Source organism: Cygnus olor, chromosome 15, assembly GCF_009769625.2.
Source record: "Cygnus olor isolate bCygOlo1 chromosome 15, bCygOlo1.pri.v2, whole genome shotgun sequence".
NCBI classification, from domain to species: domain Eukaryota; kingdom Metazoa; phylum Chordata; class Aves; order Anseriformes; family Anatidae; genus Cygnus; species Cygnus olor.
Window position 1 is genome coordinate 11,640,483 of NC_049183.1, and position 24,761 is coordinate 11,665,243.

General features: G+C 39.0%; 1 protein-coding gene across 2 annotated transcripts in view; it reads right to left on the reverse strand.

Moving 5' to 3' along the window:
• Positions 1-24,761, reverse strand: part of PRKAR1B (protein kinase cAMP-dependent type I regulatory subunit beta) — a 100,329-nt gene that overhangs the window by 29,722 nt on the left and 45,846 nt on the right. For both annotated transcript variants that reach the window (XM_040574548.1, XM_040574547.1), the window contains exons 5-7: positions 13,206-13,267; positions 12,343-12,389; positions 2,977-3,135 (exon numbers count right to left, since the gene is read on the reverse strand). In XM_040574548.1, the coding sequence (XP_040430482.1) occupies positions 2,977-3,135; positions 12,343-12,389; positions 13,206-13,267 (268 nt within the window). The remainder of the gene's footprint in view (positions 1-2,976; positions 3,136-12,342; positions 12,390-13,205; positions 13,268-24,761) is intronic.

The following is a 24,761-nucleotide window of genomic DNA, read 5'->3' on the forward strand; positions in this document are numbered from 1 at the left end:
CTGAATGTGAAGCAAAGAACCAAAACAGAGCCTGCAAGGAGAAATGAGGTACAGAGTCAAGTGTCTCATGACAGGATAAAATCTTTTTGGCAAGTGTGGACCTGAAGGCATGATTCACAAATAAATATTTACAACTTGAATAAAATTTCAACGCTAGCTTGAGAAAAACGGGGCTGGTCATGGCCAGGAAGGAATGCAGACAAAAGAAAAAACATCATCACGGGTTATGGAAGGACTTTATCTGACTACAGACAAAAAAGTCTTTGGAGAAAAAGGTCATTGATTCTTTTTTTTTTTTTTTTTTTTTTCAAACAGGAAAAGTACTTGCAAACAGGAAATAAAAAAATACACTGCTCCCTCTCAGTTTTTGAATCATCTTAAATGATATATTTCAAAAGTTATCCTAAGCGTTACTACTTCTCCTTTAAAGGCAGAAGCATTTCTACATCTAAAATATCCAGTAGCTTTCTAGAAACATAAGGTTAGAGGCTAAATGTCAGGAGATAATCTTTCTGGGACTTGAAAGGCACCTACTACTGCATCTTAAAACTGAATACAGCAAAAACAGCCAAGTAACAGTGGAGTTAGCTTCAAGTAAGAAATGCGGACACTGAAACATGATGTAATTAATTCTTGGGCTTGAGGAAATGTGCAGGGAGCCACTGTAACCTGCCTCATATGAATGCACAAAGACAGACATTTCACCTACAGCCAAGAAATTATCCACACTGCACCTACAAAGAAATGAGAAGATGGCAGAATCTATGTAGTCTGGGGAAGTACATTGCTTTTGCAGTGGGCAGCACTAAAAATGGGACGTTTTTAATACTTACATCAATTAATTCACCTTGCTACCTGAAATATTTCATGTTTAAATATGAGAATGTGACAACTATGCTTTCTGGGTATCTAATGTAATAGAATTTTAATGGCCCCAACTGCAAAGGAAAAAAAAAAAAAAAGAAGAGAAAGAGGGAGAGAAAGATGTAAGGAAGTTCTGTTAAGTTAAAGGTCTCATCGACTGCAGAAGATGAGCTTGCTATGTAAGGTACAGTGGCCACCGATTCACAAAATCTGTACATGAATTTGAAAAGCGGTTATCACTACACTAGAGCCAAACAGAAGTAAATGCATGATATTCAAGTGATATGTGTGGCTAAAGCCAGCATTACAAACATAGCCTTTTCCACTTGGACTTTAAGCCCTTTTAGCAAAATTCTGTCTCTGCATCAAATATGCATCTTCTGAAGCCTGCTATCAGATGGTAATGAACACATGACCAAACCCAAACTGCGTACAAGTTTGAATGACGTTAGGTTCCACTGTTTTCATCATTGCTGAGACTGAAATTACCTCAAGGCTATGAGGCCTGTGAATCTTAAGCTTCAATTCTTAAATAGCATAGTTAAAGGCAGCCATAAAAAGCTATGCTTGAAAAAGCCAAAGAACATAGGCCTTGTGCTGACATTTATTTTCCACCTACATTCCTTCTCCTTTATACCTTCAATCCTTCCTTGCAGCATGCAGGTTCGTTGCACCCATTATCCCAGACACCCCTCCATTGCATCCATGCAGGACATGGGACAAATAAGTTCAGTGTGCCTCTTAAATTTGTTAGGAAGTTCTCCTGCCCTATGGTTTAGAAATATCTTGAAGAAAGGTCTCAGTTACTACTGACTGCTTCCCTGCACTGGGAAGCATTCAAAAATTTCATCCTGCTTAATGACAAGAGAGAGAAGACAGTATGATTCTCAACACTATTCGTATATCTTGTCTTGGAACTACCAGGCTGAACATTTGGGGATAGAGTGTATTTCCATCAGCTGTACTCTCCTGGATGTCAGCGTGGTGTTCATTTATGTGATACAGAACCCAGACCATGAAATACAAACTGAAAAACAGTAATGTTTCACACAGACATCTAGCAGTCATCACAAGTATAAATAAAGATCATTCTTACACTCTGTTGCTTAAGAACTAATCATTTAACTGTAAAATCTACTCAAGCCTTTTGCTAATTTCTCAGTTACCCATGACATCTGCTGGAAATATATATGATCTCAAAATGTACATTCCTTTATTATGCTGAGAGCATAGTATAATTTTCTTCAGATCATAATGAAACAATGCAGCTTTTATAGGAAAGTCCTATTGAGCTTTTTTAGTCCTATTGAGCTCTATTACATAGAGCTGTTAATTATCAAAAAAAAAAAAGAAGGAATATTTTCTGGAGAAGGAAATGATAGGAAATGATCAGAAAGGAAATGATCAGAAACAAACACCCAAAAAAAAAGTTATGACATTGCTAAAGATAATTACCTGTCAAAGTTTTCATTATAAACACACAAATCAAGAGCTGACAGCAAACCCATAACCTAGCACACATCCCAGGTGCCCAGAAGGTCTGCTGAGCTTTGCTGCAGAGATCAGGGAGTTTGAAAGGAGCAAGGCCATGAACTGTCAGCACAGACTGCAGCTTCGCATCCTGTGATATCTGTGGCTGTGTGCTGGCTGACAAAGATGGAGGGGAGAGTCCAACTGAGGCTTTTTTTTTTTTAGGATTTCCCTAGCATTGCCTGCCTTGAAGAGTTCATGGTACAAGTTCAAAGACCCCATAGGCAAGGGGTAGTAATGACATTTTGAGGTGCACAAGAAGGAGAGGACTTGCATTAACTTAGGTGGGTAAGGGAGGCCTGAAGCTTTCATAGTTGTCAGCAGTTATTCAGGTATGAGTTATTAATAACATTATTCAAGTGCATTTCTGAATCAGCATCTTTCTACTGAATCGTGTTACCTTTTACTTCACTTGATTTTGTTACTTAATATTATTGTCATGTCCTCTCTCTTTTATTTAGAAACAGAGGCTGCAGAGCTTTCTACCATCAGGGTAATCTGATCACAGAATAGAAGCACTGACACTACAAAAGAAAGTGAAAAATACTAGCTCAATAAACAAGTCATTCTCCATGAACTTACCATTAAAATGCGTCTGTAGCTGTCTCTGTCGATGCCCCAGAGCTTGAGATCTGTCTTGGCCTTGACCGTGGCAGCCCTGGGTGTACCATAGATCAGTGCCAGCTCCCCGAAGCTACCTCCTTCTCCGATGCTGGTGACCCACTCTCCGTTGACATAAACCTACCATGGCACAACGCAAAAAGAGAAGCAAAACCAGTTTGGGGTTTTAGCTGCAGCTTTCCTCCTCCTGCCAGTTACCTAAAAAGCTATTAGCAGTTTCCTTTCTAATAGTCAATGCTGGGGACACAGAAAGAAAACAAGAGCGTAACAGTTTCCTCAGTGAGTCACAAAGAGGGCAACAACCTGCTTTGTGGACAGAATTTCAAGTCGTCTTGCTTCAGTACAATGCCAGTATTTACTCTCTGCATTTTCAGCTCCTGTGGTTAACTGGCATCGGCTTTTCCCTCTTGTGTTTGAGGCTCAGACAGTCAACAAGCAGAACTGTCACAACTTTGGCTTTTTATTAACACTGTCAAACTTGAAAGGAAGGAGATTTGTTGATATGTATAATGAGGTTTGCTGAAAAGCACCATGGCCATGAAATTAAAAGCATTCAAGACAGGGAAACATCTTCTGAAAAGGAATGTGTTTTTTTTCCCTCCCTAAGCTTAGTGCCTCCCACATTTAAACGTAACTATTGAAATCTCTTTCTCCCTTAGTGAAGAGAACTAAGTGCTTTGGATTTGGGAAGCTACACAAATAATCCTTTATCTATAACTCATGCATCCAAACTTGTGAAGCAATGTTTGGCCCAAAGGCTGTTAGATAACATCCTCTCGAAACACGGCATGGATTGATACCACTATGCACAGCATCACTCCTGGATGACACAGAATTTGAGAAGTCCTACACTTGAGTCCTATGTAAAACCTTCACTAGAGAAAGGGGGACTTAGGCAGGCGCTTTACACTGGGCTGAATTTCTCATTGATGATACAGCTCCTGAGAGATAATAATGTATTCTAAAACGAGTATGGATTGTGTATTCTGCAGCTTGCTGCTATAAACATACACAATAAACCCTTTTCATTCTGTTAATGTGTCAGTGAGTTTAGAGGGTAGGAAAGGCTGTGTGCATTTATCTGGTGCAGAATATGTCCCAGTCTGTTACAGGCCAACAACAGAAATCAACAAGAATTAATTTTACTTCTGTGGAAGCTTTGTGAAGAAAAATATTATGAAGAAAATATGCAGGTATCTTTGTCTTCAGCAGGAAATGATGGGAAAGGACAGGACCATAGCCTATTACCAGCTACGGAGTAGCAGATGAACAGGTTTTAAAAATGTATGAATTAGAGCTGTATTCAAGCTAGGCATGAGAAAAGATGGTGACCAAAATAAATGAACTAGGGTCAAAATTCAACAAACTGTCGGTATTAATTTTACTTCTAACTTCATTTTATGATGAAAAGGCATGTTACGAACTACAGCTGGAATCAATCCCAATTTATCTTCCCAATATTCAATTAAGATCTCATCTGGCTCCTACTGAGGTGAGTGAAAAACTGTTTCGGTAGGAGCTAGATGAGGCCATGGAGCAGTTCAGCTGATCAACGGACTTCTTGGGAAAGAGCTGAAAAGGAGCAGTATTAGCATCGCTGCTGAACTCCGGACAATGTTGTGGTTCTATATGTTCCTGGAGCATCAAAGATCAAGGGGTCGAAATAAAAGGGGAAAAGAATCCAAAATAGGCAGGTGGTAGCAGACTGCCAGGAAAGAGCTCAAGCCACAAAAGGTGTTTGCAGCTTCTTTTCTTTGCCACTACAGAAGGAATGACACGTAGGAGAATATCACACAAGAGAATAACAACAGCGTTTCCTTTCAAACTTTTACACTCCCTGCAGAAAGAAATTCACACAGAACATTGAATATACTTCTGATTCTCCTCAGAGACGAAACTAGAAAAAGAAGTTTTAAAAACCCTGACAAACCCAAGCACTTTCCTGGTAGGTGAAACAACCAGGTAATACTGTGGGTCCTGGATCTTTTTTTTTTTTTTTTTTTTTTTGACAAAAAATGGAGAAATGGATGAATAGATTTAGGATTCTTAAAGGCTGGTAACATAATGTATGAAAAATTTTAAACTCAGTTAATCCGTTGCAAACTTGACCACATGCATATTTGAATGTAGGGATACACTCTTACTGTGGGGTACTTCACCAGATTGACCCTGGGTTTACTACAGCTAATTCATGTCCTCAGTACAAATCTCAACCAAAGTCACAGAATCATAGAATCATTTAGATTGGAAAAGACCTCTAAGATCATCTAGCCCAATCTCTGAGGTTGTCAAAAAAAATCCTAGGGTCGATAGGGAAAGTGTAATAGATTTTAATACATTTTGGACTACATTGTGAATGTCGGTATCCTTGATTCATTTTAGCACACAAAAATACATGTGTTTCTGTGCGCTTTTGTGAAGAACAGTTTTTGTTCTTGCACAAGAAGCAGTTTGGTAAAATGATTTGTTAAATGCAGTAACAATTTCATTGAGGAATACAAACCAGGGTTTGAATTAAAAGCAGAAAATAAACTCATTCCAACACCTATTTTTAAGCAGTATGGTTGACGTTTCTTTTTAAAGCATTATGCATTATGTCTCCGGCCCAGAAAGGAATTAAGCTGGTAAAACTCAAAAGAGAGCAAGTGAAGGATAGTTATTTGCTGTTACACAGTTGTTGTAAACAGAGGCTACTACAAATCTGCTCTAAGACTAATTTTACTGTCTTACTTGACAAGACTCCCCGAAAGATGTTTGACATCTAGCCTATAAACAGTTTATGCAAATAGTCTTCCCCCACCCCAAGGGTGTCAGATTTAAAGTACTCTGAAGTGAAACCAAATCATTGATCTGACAGTCTTTGGGCTCAGCATTCACTCACCCAATAAAAATGCCATTTCCAATATCAGTCTTCAAAAGACAAAACAGATTGAGAATAACTATTGTTTTCTAAGAGGAAAACCATTGCACTTCATTCTCTGAAAAGGCCTAAGTCAATGATCAACTTTTGTCTTCATGATGATGTTAAAGTGCATTGATGATACGTCACAATGCCATTCTGCCCTTTTACAGAGTTCAACTCCACAATTCCCTTTCAAATTGGTTTTTAAAAAAAAGAAGTAGAAAGGAAAGTGGCTCTGCTTGTAAGGTGTAGGAAGTAAAGCTATTTTAGGCTCAGAACAGCTAATGAAAGCCAATGTTATATGGCAGCAGCTCAGATGATCTCTTTCTTTACCCTAAAAAAATACTGGGCTGAGGTTTTGGCTCAGACCGTTTTAGGCAATTGGGAACTCTAACCAAAAAAGCAAGTACACAAGTGAATTATTTCTATTTGTTACTTGACCTGCTGATCACAGCTCCGTAATAGTTGGAACCTCCTTTTTTCATGCAGCTGGACAGAAATGTGTAACTGCAAATGCCCAAATATGAGGCGGAATAAAGCCATCAGGACCACCTACTTTCCGCAGATCAAGAGTATTTAAGATTTCTATTGTTTTCCACCATGTAGTATGAACAGTGCAATTCCTGTGGGCTTGAAAATCACACAACTTGGTTCACTTCAGTTTTTTTTTAGGAGACAAGTGGGAAAAATCGTCTGTGAGCATCAGCGGTTCCGTTCTTCATAGGCCACGATATACATATGTGCTAACTGCGAGAGAATATGCAATGAGTCACACAATGCTCAATGTAATAGGAATGCATCTTGGCCTCATCCATCCTCCCGCTGTCTAGAGAAGCAGAATGTGACCTTACCACAGTAATATAACCATGTTACTTTGAAAGCACGTTATAACGTGTATCTCTGAGCTGTATAGGAGTGAGCTTACCTTTACTACTAAGTCTGTAATTTTGTATCACTGATTTCAAGTAGACTTTTAGCATTTTTTTTTGTTGCCACTTTGTGATCTATGTGGACAATCTAATTTGTTCCAGGCATTGCAACTTTCAGATCTTAAATTCCCTCCCTCAAATCTGTTTGTAATAATTTGTGCTTTGTGTCTTGTCAAGCCTTAATATTTGTTATCCAAAAATGAAGATGAAGTTTAGTTCGTCTTGGAAAAATAAGCAAGTCTTAGACATGAAGGATATTTATATGTGGGTAGTTTTCCCAAATAAAGCCAGTGGTTTATTTGTAGTACGAATGTGTTTTTCTTAAATATAAATATACTAACTTGGAGACTGCTTTCAGTATCCTAAAAATTCAAGCTGAAAACTCCAAGCTTTAAGAAGTTATGTTTAAAATTTCAGAAAGTATCCTTCCAAAATTAGAAAGGTGTCAAGCAGGAAAAACCTTAAAGATGGAAGAATTCAAACAAAAAGCGAACTATGGATTATAAAACATAACTAGTTTTAAAAAACAGCACTATTCTCACATAAACCACTATGCAATTTTCATCTTTGTATATACAAACTAGACAATTTGTATATACAAATAAGGGCCTCAAGAAGATTTGACCTACAGTAAAAAGATAATCTTATCTATTGTCCACAATATTATTTTATAGCTCCAAATATAACTTAATACAGTAAACAAAGAAGCTATTTAAGAAAAGTACTGAAAAGTTTTCCCTTTGATTTTCACTATACTGTATTTTGACTGCTGTTGTTTTACAAGAAGAAAACCTGAGAATGACTGTAGAAAGTTGCCATGACATTAAATAGAATGGGAAGTTGTCGGGTCTAAAAAATACATCTGTTCTAAAATGGTAGTTGATGGTGCTTTTTAAAGTAAAAAATGTGAGGTTGTAAGATTAAAATAATAAACAGGAAGTCACTCTTATATTTAGAAGTATGGATTAGAGATTTTTGCAAGACACATACTTTAGCAGGTGCTTTCAACATCTTTACTGGAAGCTGTAATTTAAGCTCTGCCAGATACATTTTGGCATACGTTCACATGTCTCCAAGCAGAAAAGCTTCCGGTAGACAATTGGTCTCTGAAACTTCAAACCTCATGCCATTATCTACCTAGTATAAACTTTATCCATATGCGGGGCCAGGTCATGAGTTAACAATTCTCCTCAACTCCGAACAGCTAAGGAAGACTGTGACCGGTAACTTTATCGTGTCCCTTCCCACCCAGTGCCTGCTTTGGTCCAATACCTTTCCCATCCTGGTTTCTAGTACCTGCTGCATGACACAAGAAATCCAGCTTCTCCCAGACCCACCTCTTCCTGATTTCTTCATTGCAACCATGTTCTGGGAAGTACTGCAAAGCAGTAAGGTGATGGCTTACACACTTTTTAGCTGAGTAAGTATACAAGGCAGATGGCAAGCTGCTGAAAAGAAATGACCTGAAAATAACAGCCAGCAACCAAGAACCTTTCATGTTCAGCTCCTATGGCTTTTGCATTCTTTGAAGAACACTTTGATTTCTTTAAAGTCAGGTAAAAGAGATACCAGCATCTCTGTGGATGTCTGCTTTTATTAACTTCACAACAGTTGCCACATAATTGCAAATCTTCTTCACTGCCATAAGGAAGTGAGACTTAAAAACCTTTTTACATAAAAAAAAAAAGTGCTCTTCTCCCTTGGTGCACAGTTCTTGTCAAGTGGGGCAGCGTGCTTGCGAACTGAGGAGTATTCCATCTTACTGGGCTGGCCACAGTAATAACAGGAAGGAAATATACAGATACTTTAATCTGTGGATATGCTAACGGGGTTCTAATACTCTAAGAAAGGAAAAGAGTTGAGGATAATGTGTTATTATATTTTAAAATACATTATTGAATCATATTTACAATTTGACTCCCATTATTTCTAAAAAAATTGGAGAATTTCTTACTTACTCTTTTGGGTGCCTATCCCAAGACTAACAGTAAATTACTTTAGAATGTTTTTTCCTAACTCAAAACACTACTGGCTGCTTTTGTTATTCCCATTTTATTAGTAATTTCTGTTTGTTTGTTTGTTTGTTTGTTTTTTGCTTGGTTGATAGATTTTATTTTAGTTTTGCCCTGACTTTCTTCCAGGGGATGGAAATTTTATGATGGCAACTGCGATTTCCTTTACATATATCTTTGCACATGCACGGAAAACCTGGTTGCTCAGAGTAAATTGCTCCTTGAATCCACAGTCCAGGCATACCTGCCACTTCTGTGCAGACTAAGGAAATGATGAAAGCACAGCCTGGCCAGGGGTTAAAAGCCTCAATGCGTATGCCAACCCCAGCTGAACTAGGCAGAAAATGGCTTGAGGCTTTAAGTCTCGGGGTCAATTGTCTACTCTCCAAGTAGCTTTTTTTTCTTGGAGAAGGGTGGAAGCATGCCAAAAAAGTATCTGGCAAGGCTTAAATGAACTGCAGCTCAGTTACTAGCGGTCTGGATTTTCTTCAGACAACAAGGATTTTAGCACTGCTGCCCAGAAAGTGGAAGAACTTTTTTTCTGGGGAGCACTATATTTACAGAGTTGACAGTGCACACCCATGGGGGCTGGGAGCTGCCGCCTTATACACGAGCAAGTTACTGGGCATAAGCTGCTCTGTACCAACTGCCCTGCTACAAGTTTTAATCTTTGCGGGGAAAGGGCTTGTTTCCCTGCATGCTTCACAGCACAGGCAATTTCCATAAGTAATTTCTGTAGGTCCCATGGTGTAGCTGCAACTTGCTCCTGGATGACTGAATATTTCTTGTGACTTCCAAAATAACTCGCAAAGGAATTCAGGGTTTTTTGGCTGAAGATGTAAGCAAGGCTTAGGAAAGAGAGAGCACCCAGCTGGGGAGATGGGACTGCAGCAGTTAGGTCTACCAGGATGAAGGAAGCAGGATGCTGAAGGAGGACATCATGATAGTTGGTCACAGAAGAGTTTGTCAAGACATAAAGAGTCAGGAGCTTTGGCTGTTCCTGGAATAAGCACAGTCAAAATGACATCTCCTAAGTCTTGTTAGGATGTGTTTGTCCTGCTGCTCACGTCAGAAAACTGCCCATCCACAGATCTGGGAAGTGTCAGGATGACATTGTTGTAGATCTTTCCACTTTGATCATTCTCCTAGCAGTTACAGGCTACTTTCAGCAATGAGGGGAGTAGGGGTTGAGAATGCTTGGGAACATGAAGGTGTGATCTATTCAAAGAAATCCAGCAATTTCTTTTTTTCTTAGAAATCTTCAGAAATCTCTCAGACAAGGCAGGAAAACTGAATATCCCATATCTTATTTAACTGACTGGAGAACTGCAAACTAATTAGAATACAAACAGAGCTTCTGCCTTCAACTCTAACAGCATAAAAAAAAGCTGTGCACTACACTCTTTATTTAGCAAACAATGAGTGGTACTTCCTTTGTTCAGGAAAGCACTCCTAAGATCAGTTAATCCTAAACATGAGTCTCACAAAAGTCAACAGGATTGCTCACCTGCTTGCTCACCAGCCTGTCAAACCAGGGGTCTAGGATAAAATTTTCAAAAACCTCTGTAGAGTTTAAGAGCCTATAGGTACTTGCACTGCAGTGGCAATGAGGCTACTTAGTTGCTCTAGTTATTTTTCAAGTTTTACCCCAAGTCCTACCTCAGAAGCCTCAAAGGCCTTTGAAATGTTCTGGGAAATGTAATATTATTCTGCATAAGACTTTAATGAACTCAAGGAATCATCAATTAAAAATTATCTGGACACATGTCTTGGACCATTTCTGGTCAAGATTATTTCTGAAAGAATTTCAACTTTATTCATAAAAAACAAGCAGAACCTCTGATATACAGCTAGCATGCTGTAGTAACGGTGCTTTTGAGTAGATGTCAGGATTTACCAGGGAAGGAAACTAAGGTGCTATTTTACCTGACAGAGAATAGAGCCACTGACGCTCTAAGCAAGTGCTTCTCAACATTTGCAGAGATAAGGCCACTTTGGCCACTAGAGGCAACCACCAGTTACAGAAAATCTTCAACGTACCTTGTGTGATGGTTTTACAAGCAGATACAAAACTAAGCCCTGGACGTTTATTTTCCCCACTTTGTCAGCACTTTGTGTGTAAAAGTGATGTGTGCATGTGGAAGATATCTTTTGTTGCAATTAATTGCAAGCGTTCTGAGATTGTTTTCTTAGGTCATTCGGACCCCCTCTGTTCCTGAGCCAAACATTGAAGAATACTTTCCTAAAGGTTTTCACTGAAGGCAAATTGTTTTTAAAGAAGATTAATCTATAACTTCAATAGTGCATTTGCGTATGTTTGTGGGTCTGATTCAAAGCCAGTGAAGTCATTAATCTCAGTATCGGGCCTGAACCAATTATTTTAAAACTAAATTTTAGCACTGTTCTATAAATATTGTTCTTTTATTTTATGGCACTGTGGATGTGGCAATGTTTGCTATTGAGAGGTATGCCTGATAGGAACAGTGAGTCAGGCGGATTTCCTGAGAAGCAGCTTCCAGAGGCAGAGGCAGCATGTGAGGTTTCTCAATTCCCAACAATACCAATTAGATTGTCTCCTGACACAAAGAGACTTCTAAAAAAAATAACTTTTACTAAAATAACCGTATGCCTCCTGCCTGGATTTAAAATAAATCACTTTCTCCTTTAAATATTCCAAACAAAACTCATCTGGGCATTTGAAGAGCAATGTTGCTAATGAGCAAACCCATCCTACCCAACAACTCTTGGTTGGAAAGATGTGTGTAGAGAATTCTGTCAAATGAGATACTTGCAGCAAAACTGCAAAAGGGTCAGTTTCATACAGTATAAATATGATAAGAGGTGAATAGATTACAATTTGGAAGGCAGTTTCAGAAGAAAGCTGCATTTCAAAGACTTGCTGATTAAACCACCACATACTCCCTTAAACACTTTGTGGTCTAACAGATCACTTTACACTTATAATAATCCTTGCTTTATTAATATGCTGCATTGTTCGTATATTTGGATCTAATTTTAAAAGCAAATTAAGGTTTCTGAGATGAAACTAGCTGCCTAAGGCTGTATCTCAATTTGGAAGAAAAAAAAAACACATGAGCTAAGCTAACTGATTAAAGAAAATATTTTCCTTATGGTTGATCTGAACCCTCGGGTGCATTCCAGCATGGTGGCCTGGTCTGCCAAAGACTGCACACCTCCAGGTGTGGTTAGGGTTCTGAAGATAATGTCATTTGCTTGTTTTTGATACCGTATTTTCCTGCCTGGAATGGACAAATAAGCTAGGATGTAAAACATGCCAATTATAAAATTATGCACAAATGACTTGACACAACAAAAGCGAAGTAATGAGACCAATCCTGTGAAATCTATTTCAAGAACAAAGGAGACAGAACCACAAAACATGGCTGGATAAAGTTGTGTACCAGTGCATAAAAGTTTATTACGCAAAATCAAAATAAGCATCAGACCGTAACTGTGTACTTACATCCACCTCGCCTTGGTCAATCACGTAGAAGTTGTCTCCTTCGTCACCTGGAAGCAAAATATAAACGGTGAATGTTTCCTGAAGGTCTGCTAAACTAGTCACTTATTTCCTGTCTCCATATTTAATTCTGTACATATTTGCACAGGTTTGTACACCAGATTATTTACAGGGAGATTCATTTTCTGAAACATCCTTGCCTACTTTCCTTCATAAATCGAAGTATCATTACGATTTCTTCCTATTAGCATTTTTCAATTGCATTAGTTTACCTGTTTTGATTGATTCAACACTTCATTCAATGTAAACAAGCAACAGGCTTTAGTATATCCTGAGGGTACTGAAGTCCTCCACAACATGCTGCAGGCATGCAGGTAAGTTGCCAAGTGTGATAACTACGATACAGCACAATGAGGTGTTGAATATTCCCAACAACTGCAAAAATATTTTCCATCTCTAATTACTCTCAGCTAGCCTGTGCCACCCTTATGCATTCTGAGCTGCGCTTTACTTCATGAATATTTTAACTTAAGGAATGAACATTTTAATTTGAAATGCTACTTATCTACATTTAACCATAGCAGTTTGAAACCCTATAGACCTATCAGTGTGGTTTTGCTGGAGAGCTCTACATATATTCTAGAAGATTGTGAACAAAAAGACTGTGAACAAAAAGATTGTGAACAAAGACTGTGAACAAAAGATTGTGCCTACATCAATGAACTTATGATATAGCCCAGCACTTATAAGCTTTTGGAATATGGTCATTCTTCCCACTAAGCAAAGAGGGTGAACTCTCAGATGAAGAGATGTGAATCATACAGCCTAAGCAAACATGCAAGGGTAAAGAAGAGGGGAAGGATTACCCTGTTGTATGACCGTTTCTCCTGCGATGTGGGTAACGGGAAACATGGCATCAAATATGTCACTGGAAAAGGAAAGAAAAAATTGTTAATGAATCAGACCTATTTCTTATCTAGCCAGTAGACCTACAGTCATTGTTGCATTAAGCCTTCATTAAGAGATATGGCAGAAAAAGAAAAGGAAAATGTTAATTGTAAGCGAACCCCTGCTTGGCAAGAAACCAAAATAACTAGTTTGGCACAAGCTGTGGTTTAAAGCTAAGGCCATGATTCAGTGCATGCTATTTTGAAAGAACTCCTGAATTATATGCACATAGGCCACTTCTTACAGCATTACACAAACTAGCCAGTTTGAATATTTTACTGTCTAAGCAGACAGATTTCAGATTTTCAGCTGCAATCAGTATGTGTCACAGCAGTAATTGCTAGATGCCTAAAGGGGAGCTCTGCTCTTCCGAACATCTGGCCTCACATTCACAAGCAAAACCTGTTCCACAGTGCACAGTACGTTTGGAAAGGTAGATGGCTCTGAATTAACGTAGCATAAGAGCTGGCAAGAGATTACACTTACAGTGCAGCAGACAGGAGGCCAAACTGAAAAACTTAGTTGCACTTTAGCGAGTTACTAGTGAGAAGGGAATCTGACCAATGCTATAGAAACGCTGAAGCTACAGAAGAGCCTTTCGCTCATTAATCACTGCTGAATTACACACCTTACTGTGTTCTTAAGCATACTGTCACATATCCTTAAAAGGCCAGGCAGAGCAGTAAGGGCGAGAACGCACCCTGCACCAACACTTTGGGCAACTTGCCCAAACCCAGTCCTTTGTTTATTGAGGGAGACAGCAGGCTCCCTGGAGCCAGGGCTTCCTCTCTCCACACCGGGGTTTTGGGGAACTTATTTTCAGACGCACGAACAGCACTGAGACGGGTGCTCCCCACCTCTCTTCCCCTTCCTATGCATCAGTAGCAAGGGCTAAAGGAAATAGCTCCCCGATACAAACAAAAGGCAGCCAGGCGGAGTTGTTAACTAGGCTCTTCGCTGGTCCGGAGTGGGAATGGTCTGTTCGTGCACCACTGATGAGGGAGGCAAGATGAAACCCTTGGAATGGAATGGAGCAAATTCCTCACAAATGTAAGGGAGTGCAAACAGTGGAGAAACGTAACATTTTCATCAAAATAGCCAGAAGATCAGCAACAAACCCGTGTTGCATTTCAATGCCTTATATGGGAAATGCATATTGTAAAATCCCATTATTAGCTTATTTCCTGTTCAACTGTTCCAGAATTTATTCAGGCTCAGTTCTAGGAAATGTTTCACTCCTAAGTTCAAATTGGTCATGTCTTTCCTCTTAAGCAGCCAGAACGTTTTTGCTCCCATGGCTGAGACGGAGTACCAGGGCTCTGGGTCAGTACCACTCGCAGGAGAAGTGGGAGACCTGATCCAAGTACCTCCCACTGCTCCAGAGTACCTGCAAGGGATGCTTAGACCTATACTAAGATGATACTTTTTGCCCCTGTTGTTTCATCAGGCCCACCCTGTGCTATTTCTACTCACATTCAGGAAACACTTCCATCACTGGTAAAAAGCCTGCTCAGAGGTGCTGCAGAGACCATGTTCGCACCCTATTCTGAGCACCGATGCAAAGACCTATAATAAATTATTCTGAAAAGTATATGGACTGTATTCTTAAATCCACTAAACTCATTTTTAATGAGCTTAAATGGGTTCGGCATTTCTCCAGTTCAGGGATTTCTCCAGTTCAGGGACTTCTCTGTTGGCAGAAAACAAGCATCAGTCTGGTGTAGGCTGTGGAGCTGGTTCCTCTGCCCACACTCAGCCTAAAAGAAATGGGAGCAGAGGTTCAGATGTGCTGGGGGAAAGTACCATGATGTTAGGTGCTGAACTGGAACAGACACTGAGCGACCCTGTGCCAACGAGGTAAGCCAACCTGTTCTTCAGCAGCTCCGGGGCCTAGATATTTGGTATCACAGAGCCTCATCTGCCTCCCCATGACCTCCCTTCCACCATGCCTGGTCACCTCACTGAGCTGTACAAAGAGTTCTGCAACATTTTCTGGAGGAGAATGCACTCCACATGGCAGAGAATAAGGTCTTCGATGTGAAACATCCAAAAATAGACATGACACTGTGAATATCAATAACCAAACCAAAATGTGACTGTTTGAACAAACTTGGAAACTTTTTTTTCTGGAATAGAAATGCAGAGGAAATAACTACCCACAATTTCAGCCTTTCATCTTTGTTTTAAAGCTGTATTTTATTTATAACTTAACAATTGACTGTACAAACAGTGCCCGATAAATTATGCATAGCACTGTGTCCTTCTCCTAAATGTTCCATATTTCATTTCTAAAACACTTTATAGTTTTATCAAAAAACTCATGGACTGAAACTTTCAGTTGAAGGTGTAATGAACCCAAAGTCTGTTGACAGCACCAGCAGTTTTACACAAATATTCTGCTGCCTTCTTGCATCACAAATACAATGATTTTCAGCAAGGTCTTCATTTTATTAGATAATGGCTTGGATTTTTAAAGAGACCTTTGAAGGATACGTCATCAAACATTAGCCTAAAATACATATAACCACATATAAACACACAGACACACAAGTTACCCATAATCGTGGTGGTGTTGATTTATACCTCCAAAGTGAAACAAGGACGTATCTTTGATAAACAAATATAAGTGACCAGTAATATCATGACTGTCACTGGAAACACAAAGTCATGTTTCTTCCTACTTGGGAACTATTGTTCTTAATTTATATGGATAGGCCAAGATCTCTCACAGTGATTAATGAGCTGGAGTGTTTCTGCTTTTGGATGCTCAGTTTGAGATTCATTAAACAGACTCAGATCTCAGATGATATGGATCAAGAGGCAGCCTCAAAGTTTCTCAACCTACAAGTCTGGCAGCCAAAAGCTGGGACACTTAGAATACCACCAAAGAAAACCACCCTTCTGGAAATTATCATCATCTAATGTACCGAATGCTTCAGGTCCCTGTATGAAATCTGGCTTTTCATTTAATTCAGACTAAGTGTAAAATCTGTTTTGAGAATTTTCTTATTGCCTTTATTCACAGTTGCTGAAATAAACACAAAAATGTCACAAGGATCAACATGCCAAAATACTTTGAAAATTTGAAAAATTTGTTCCTGACCCAAGCCAAAATATGAAACTACAATAAGCAGACATATTTTCCACCTCTCCAGTAAATGTCCTATGCTCCATATTCAGTTTCAACCTTGTCCTGGGCCTGTACTATGTAGAGAAAACAAATCAAGCTTCAAATACCGAACGAGTTAAGAAGTGGCACTCATAGAAGGCACAAATAATATAGCAAGGTCAAAATATGGTGTGTTGTTTTCTTCTTGCCTCATGCACCTGTTTATGTTTTTAAGCCATTCAAAACCATTTGCTGACTATTATAGCTAAAAAAGAAGCCCTTACAAATGCGGTGCTGCAACCATCTCACTATCAAGCAAAGATTGTAGCCATGTTCTCCTACAGCTCTGCAAAAATAGGTAATTGCATTTCTTTGTTTTGAAAGTATTGTTAAATACTGTTAAATAATTAGAGGCAGACGCACGCATGTTCCTAAATTATAGCGTAAACAGAAAGCCAGAAAATCACTAGTTAAGTCTTCGCCCAATGTTGAACTACCATGATTTCATCTTCCCTGTCTGAGCTGCACCACTAAGAACACAGCAGCCTCTGTCTTCTGCCTCTGCACCAGCTATTTAGCTGTTGACATCGACTGTGCTAGCAATTCTGTGTGCTGAACTGATATGGAAAGGGCTTGATTTTTTGCCAGGGTTTTTATTATTGTGCTGTAAACGAGAATTGCTCACAGGGATTTCCTTATTTTGTTCAAATGGAAATGTTACCATTTGCCATGTTTCCAGATGACTTGTGCAGGTGATGGAAGAAGAAAACAGGGCAACCACTTCTGGTATTTCAGCAGCTGTTCCATGAGACTGCAGCCACAAGAGATGCACTGCACCCAGCACCTCCTGGGCTCGGCCTCTGTCCTTGGAGGGCTCTTTCTGACCCTCTTCAGAGCCAAAATTTTTGATAGGCTTTGTGATTTTTTCACAACTTCCCTACCTGCTTCCAGAGGATCTGTATCTGCTTAATTGTGGCACCTGGAGCCAAACATTTGTTCCAGCCAGAAGGTATCAAGGACAATTTTTGACTTGGAACTATGGTTGCAGGTGTGTTTGTATGTACATGAATATCCACATTTGGATCCAAAGGGAGACACTAGCAGGACATTACTAATGTTTTCCAGGGAGATTTCTGCACGTTTAATTCTTTGTAACTTTTTGATAATACCCTTCAAAAACAAATTACAAGAGAAGCATGTGAGCAGCACAGAACATACAGAACAGTTAAGTAGTCCAACAAAGTAAGAACAAGAAATGTGTTTAGACATGAAATCTGTATCTATTCAATCAAAAAATACCACCTGTCTTCTTAGGGAATATCAAAATGCAAAAGACTTTTCCAGAAAGGTCGAAGATATCAAAGACTTGCAGCAAGTTTTAGCACATGAAGCATCTTCCATGTGTGTACAGGAGAACTGGAAACGGCTGTGGTCAGAGCTGAAATCATAGGGTCTGACCCTCTGCTGTCTGTCATTTGTATGACTTCTTGACACCTGCACAGGCTGAGCCAACTCCCTTTTCATGCAAAGGAAAACTCCACGCAAATCAATGAGGCTGCAGAAGTTTATACCAGTAAACAATCTATCACACTGATTGCAAAATAAGTATGATGAAACACTTTGCTGATTTAATTCAGTAGCATTTTATATACCCCATTTGCCAAGACATAAATGACTGCGCTAAGAGGAAGCTAGTAGAGAGGGCAGGCCCAGGAACTTCTCTTTCTCACGAGAAAAAGTGAATGATAAAAATAAATCATCTCATCTGCTTTTACACTGAGGCTGCCTGGAGTCAGCGCAGAATATGAGATAGGCAAAAAAATAATGTGCAGTGTAGGTAATATAGCACTGGCAATGGGCAACTGAGAACAAGTTTGTTAAAACAAAGCGAGAGACCAAGGATTCCAAGCACTTTCAGAACCAGACCATGGCAATGGCCAAAATAGGGAAACTATGTAAGACAATTTATCAGTTTCACAATCAGATTTCTTTCCAGCCCTTGCTGTGCTGAATGCATTACAGGAAAGGAAAAATGGAATAGACAAAATGTATATGTGTTGGACAAAAATGGAAAATCCTCGTTATACCTGCAGGTTATAATTTGTCAGAGTTCAATCAGAACAATTTCATCGTGCAGACAAACTCTGAAAGCCTTCAATATGAGTGCTACACAGCATTTTTTCTTGCTTTGCTATCTCTCTAACAAAACAAAGAAAGCCCTGTATTGTGGAGGATAGGTTTAAAAGATATGTAGTTACTCTGGCATAATTCAACAAAGACATGCAACTTTTCCTTGGATTAAGACTGCTCTAGCATGAGGATTTCAGTGTTTTAAGCCTTTCTGACTCATGTATCCTTAAAGTTTAGTAAACATGGTTGATAACAACTCCGCCTTTTTTAGCTGTAGCTCTTGTATCTGGGTACTATTTTAAGATTTCTAAAGTTTTGGAGGTTGTTCTCTTCTCCTGCTTGTCTAAGATATTCTTATGATTCATTTCCTGAAAAGATAACAACTTTCTAGCAATTGTTCTAACAACAAGCTTCTCCTGCCCTGTAAGGATGAAGAGCACAGAATTTAAAACCGAAAACTGGGTTCAATTAACATCTATGCAATGAAGGAATAATTGCAGTACTTCACCACCAAACAAAACAGGAGGCTCTGTGCTATGTGGTGCACGCCATTTAAGTATAAACCTTTGATCCACAGCTTGTTCCTAAAAACGCTGCATGTCATTGCTGATGTACAACACTGAGAAAATCACTATTATCGAATGACTATTGAGAATAAAAACAATACTTTGCACAGGTAAAATAAAAGATTCCTTTATAGAGGTGTTTAAAACTAATGGTCTGGAGCCCACAGTTGTTATAATCAAATATACATGTCACAGGCATGTACCTAGGATAGAGAGTCAGTACTGAAGCCTTAATAAAAACATTATGCAGCTACTTCCATTAACTTCTTTTCCTGTTAGGAGAGCAACAAATTAATTATAGCAACAAACAAGGCTATGAACAATTGAGAACATTTAATTACTTCATTATAATGGCCAATGTTTAATTATTATTACAATTAAGTCACACAATGATTTTACTAAAATGACAACATGAGTCTTTGAAATTAGACATGAGAAGACATTCTAAATGGCAGGTTAAAATTAAAGTCCATGTCTAATTCCATAACATTTATTAAGTCACAAGTCCACATAACTAAGAGGCATGTGAAACAGAAAAAAAAAAATACAACTGCCGTCTTCTGTTTTGGTGAAGTATTTCCATTTTTACTGTTCTATGAAGTCCTTTTATAGGTTCATTAATTATTACAGTGAATGACCTGAATGAAACTTTATAAGCATAGCATCAATTTATTTTACAGACTCTATATATATCTGCAGGTCAATGGTTCACATCATCTTCAACACGTTAAAAATAGCTTTCAAAGAGACAGGGTTTCTGCAGGGATCTTCATCTGGAAAACCATCTGCCATGGCCGACTGCAGTATGAGGTGATCCTCTAAAAAGGGGCCAAGGCTTGCAGCTGGAGGGTAACGAGATCCAAGCATGTACCCCACCCCATAGCTTATGCCAAGTCCTCTTTTCCTCCTGTCCACCCCTCAGAAGCATCTGTTTGTGGAAATCAAGCAGTTAAGTCCTTTGTTGTACCACACTCGTCCTGGAGGCAGGGCTCAGTGGACATACAGTTCAGGTCTGCCTCTTGCTATCATCTCTAGCTTACCTTTTTCGAGGTAGAGGGAAGACCCACATTTCCTTCAGCAAGTCCTGGTGCCAAGCCCATCAGCCATTCTCCACAAGACGCCCTGTTTCAAGGCATATGAGGGATGCAGGGAGGTGGAGGAGGACACTACCAAACGTGCATGTTAGGCCATGTGGATCACATCGGACCTAATGCCAGGCCGCAGCTACAAGGCAGCTCTCCAAGCAGGCCCAGCTGAACACAGCTCTCCAGAGCTAGCAGCAGATGCACATATTTTCACAGCTTCTAGTTCAAGGACAACTGCAGACCGAGCTGCTTTACCAAGAGGGTACCCAGCAGGCTGAAGGAATTGATTCTTTCCCTCTATTCAGCACTTATTAAGCCATCACGGAGTACTGCATCCAGTGTGGGGCTCTCCCATCGAAGAAAGACACTGACAAACTGGAGTGAGTCCACAGTGGCCACCAAAACAGTCCAGGGCTGAAGCATGCAGATGAACAGAGGGTGCTAGAACTGCACTTGCAAAAAGTTCAGGGCAGACCTAACTGTTCTCTACAGCTGCTTAATGGGATGGTGTAGAGAAGACAGAGCCAGACCCATCTTAGAGGACCACAGCAGAAGGCACCAGGCACAAACGGGAACAGAGGAAATTCCCATCTGATATACAGAAACATCTTGCTCTAAGAATGGTCAAGCAGTGCAAGAGGGGCCTAGAAGGGGGAAGGATTTCAAACCTTGCACTTCAAGACCCTTGGTTGGAGCAGCCAACCCCGAGTGGACCTGGCTGGAGCAGCAGGTGGGATGAGGCACCCTTGGAAGTCCCTTCCAGCCCCATCTTGGCAGTGAGCTTCCTGCAGCGGGAGAGGTGAGGCGGTACGGCATGGAGCCGCAGGCACCGCGGAGGCAGGGGAGCGGGAGTCAGGAGGCCAGCTGGAGGGAATCCCATGCATAATGCACGGAAAATATGCTCTATGTGTACAGATGTAGGAGTATCTGCGCACTTCTGCATAAATAATTGCGAAGAGACTATATCCCAACTTCGCATCGCTAGTATCGCTGCTTGTCAACAAATTCTGTGCGTATCAGGAGATCTTGATTACAAATTAGCTAAATACATGTTTTCCTGCAGAAAAGAATCAGTTTGCTGAAACTGAATATTCCTGTGGAAAATGACTGATGCCATTTCCCATTTAAAATTTATTTTAAAGTTTTGAAACTGTCTCAATGTTCTACTGTGGTATCTTCAGAGAATCTACTTTTCACTATTGTATTATTTCAAAATTAGTTTTCTTAATAAAAGGTTAATATCAAAATAAGACATTGTAAAATGATACTTCTATTGATCTTAATCATATTTGTCAGTTTGTTTTCTGTTTGTAAATATTCTCAAGATTTTGATCTTGGAAGTAAGACTCAAAATGGGGGGTAAAATTAGATGCCAAGCGAAAAACAAACAAGAAAAAAAACTGAGAAACTTGGGCCAATAAAATACAGTTTCTACTTGGTTATGATGTACAAATATATATATCTACATATATAAATACGCAGACAGAGACACACACATTAGACTGCACAGGCTTCTTTCTGTTTTATTAGGCAAAGGATAAGTGATTGAAAACTCCTTCCTTAGCCAGGAGGTACAGAACTCTAATTTAAAGATAGAGACGTTTATGGAGGTTATACACTATAATACAGCATTGCTGCAAGCATAATATATTGAAGCTTTTACTTTGAGAAAGCCTCAAATATATTATTATTAGAAGCAAAGAAGGGCACTGTAACTAAGTCAAAGCTGTTATTTGCATGAACTGGCATTCCAGAAATGACCTGGGGAAATGCTTATCATGATGAAAAATCATGTACTTGAGACAAAGTGGGCCAAATTCATCTCTAGTGTAATTGAAATGAGGTCAGTATATTTGAGATAACTGAGGAGAATGGCCCTATAAGTCACAGATGAGTATATACAATTTACAGGTAACCACCATACAGTTAATTAATTAATTGTCTCTTTCTCAAACATGCTAGAAAAGAAATGGTGGATAACACAGTAAAAAAAAATAAATAAATATATTAATTGCTTCTGGTGGGACAGAAAGAAAACACCACAATAATAATAATCATCCCCAAAGCAAATCTCTGCTGTTACTAATATGAAGCAAATTCCACCAGTGACAAAGGGTAACCAAAACAAAGTTCCCATATTTGTACAATTTATTTCTTCTAGTACTTTTAAATCTCTTCACTCTTTAATTTCAAGCTCCCTCTTCTGGACTATCCCAATTAAACCAGAGAGTTACTACGCACTACTCATCATCCTTACTTTAGTACTCAGATAATATAGCTAAAGAAGTCCCTTATAAATGGCTTTGATAAAGATCACTAATCTAAATGGTTACCACAGCTGAAGTTCCTTGAAAATATATTAGTAAATGCTGAGATTTAAAGATATAGTAGATCAACTTAGGGACACAGGAGCATATATGCCCAGGAATATCCCTACATAGGGATATATAAAACATAGTGAATTATGGTAAATTATATTTCACACTTGCATAAGTAAATATGAAAGAAAACATACTAAATACATTACCTTTTGTTCACATTATCCAATGAAAAATACCTCCTCCACAACAGTAATAGTGCTTTCTGTTTTACCTTTGAAATTGAGATGGAGAGGACAGTCTTTCATGAGAGAGAAACATTATATATTTAGGTTTTCTTGCATCTCTATGGCTAGCAAACTGTTGACAGGGAAAGATTTATTCTACCAATTAATCAATTTTCCTATTCAGAGCATGCCTATAAACAGCTAATTGTGCTTGTAGGAACTTAGTCATGAACCCAATATTCACCTATTTTAATTATTTTACTTTACCTTTTTGCACTCTGTGCTACATTCACTCCTAAGAGTTTTCTATAAATATAGGAAAATTAAATTGTATTTGATTATTGTGATTGTTCCTTCAGCTCACATACATACTGCTCCTACACACTATTTTTATAACTACAGCTCCTGGACCTAGAAGAAAGGTTTGAGTGCCACAAGACAGCACCTCTGCCTGGCAACTATATCGCCACAGAAATAGATAAAAGATAAGAAGTATAAGATATTACGCTAAAATCTTTTCCTTTCTGTGCCTGGTGGCCCTCGCCATTTGTGATACTGCAAGAATTAGTGATTAGATGCTAAACATAAATGTAGTTAGAGCAGGTTTTTATCAGCTTCATGTAAAACAGTTTTGCCTATCGGGAAACTCCTTGGATAATTCATGTAAGATGTGTATCAATATGTCCTGCCACTGAAAAAGCTGGGAAGTGATTAGTGACTGAAGCCAAGCCTCTGCAGAGTTTCAGTTACCAAGTCACTCAGCAGCGTGCCTCCTGCAAGTCAGAGAAGCGCATGCTGCAACTAATCAAGCAGTGTTTGACATGCGTCTCCCTTGGCTGACGAGCACATAACATACGGCCGCAACCATCTCCCACATCTTGCTTAATTAATTTCCATCCTTGTTGTGCTCTCCCACACCTGGGGATATCAAACAGCTGCATATAATAAAAACATTTTAACCTGTGTTAGTGGATAGGATTCAATTTAGTTTATAATTGGATCAGTAAATGAAATCATTATAAAAAAGCTGATAAAGGTTATCTAGAATGAGTCAGAATTATTTTTTAAAATTGTATAGATGTAGTGTTAAACAGCTAATGAATAAAATTCACAGCTGACACAAAACCACATGTCCACAAGCACTTGATTTTATATTTGCATATCTATTATAGCTTACAGACATGTGCAAACTCAAACACCCACACATTTTCCTTATGTTTTCCCTAAGTTTATCGTTACTCCCCTTCATCTCTGATTCACAGCATTTCTGAGATAGAATCTTTACAATAAAACGAACCAGAGATAAAATTTCCTTAGACAATAAATACTTCTTTTGTAAGAGCTTTTCAGTGAACTATGTCAATTAAAGCAGCTTCATTTTTTGCAGCTTCATTTGTTACTGCTCCAGTAATTGAGAAAATGAGAAAATAGAGATCGATTAGATCAGATGATACATATATTTTTTCTTAAGTGATCTGTATTTGCAGGGATCTGAAGGAAATGAAGCTTTTTAGGCATGAAGAGCTGTTTAAATCTATAGAACGTACAAATGCAGACCTAAGGGCACACTTTCTTCATACACATAGAGATAAATTCAGACAGAGTTGCATTACTTTGTTCCATCTTTCTCAGTAATTTTCTTTCAGACTCTTCACTAACCACTAAAATGAACATCAAAGCAATCTTTAAGACATGCAGCAATATTACTGGCAGGAACACCTGCTACTTCTAACCTCACCGCGCTAATTTACTATCAGCTTGCTGTTTTAAAAAACTGCCTCGCAAACACGTCACTACTCTATTTCTCCTGCGTTCTGCTGCAAACATTGAAAAAAATCAGGAGTGGACAGTGTTAAATTCAGTGATTTAACATGCACAGGTCTACTTTATCTTTCCACAGGGATAGCGAGGCTGTGAATCTCAGCTATGTTGAGCTTTCATTACATTGCCAGGATGAGAGAGGGGGAAAAGCACTATTGTATATGCCTTCCTGCATATCTGCAGCACATTTTTGAGATGCCTGTTTGAAAGGGAACACG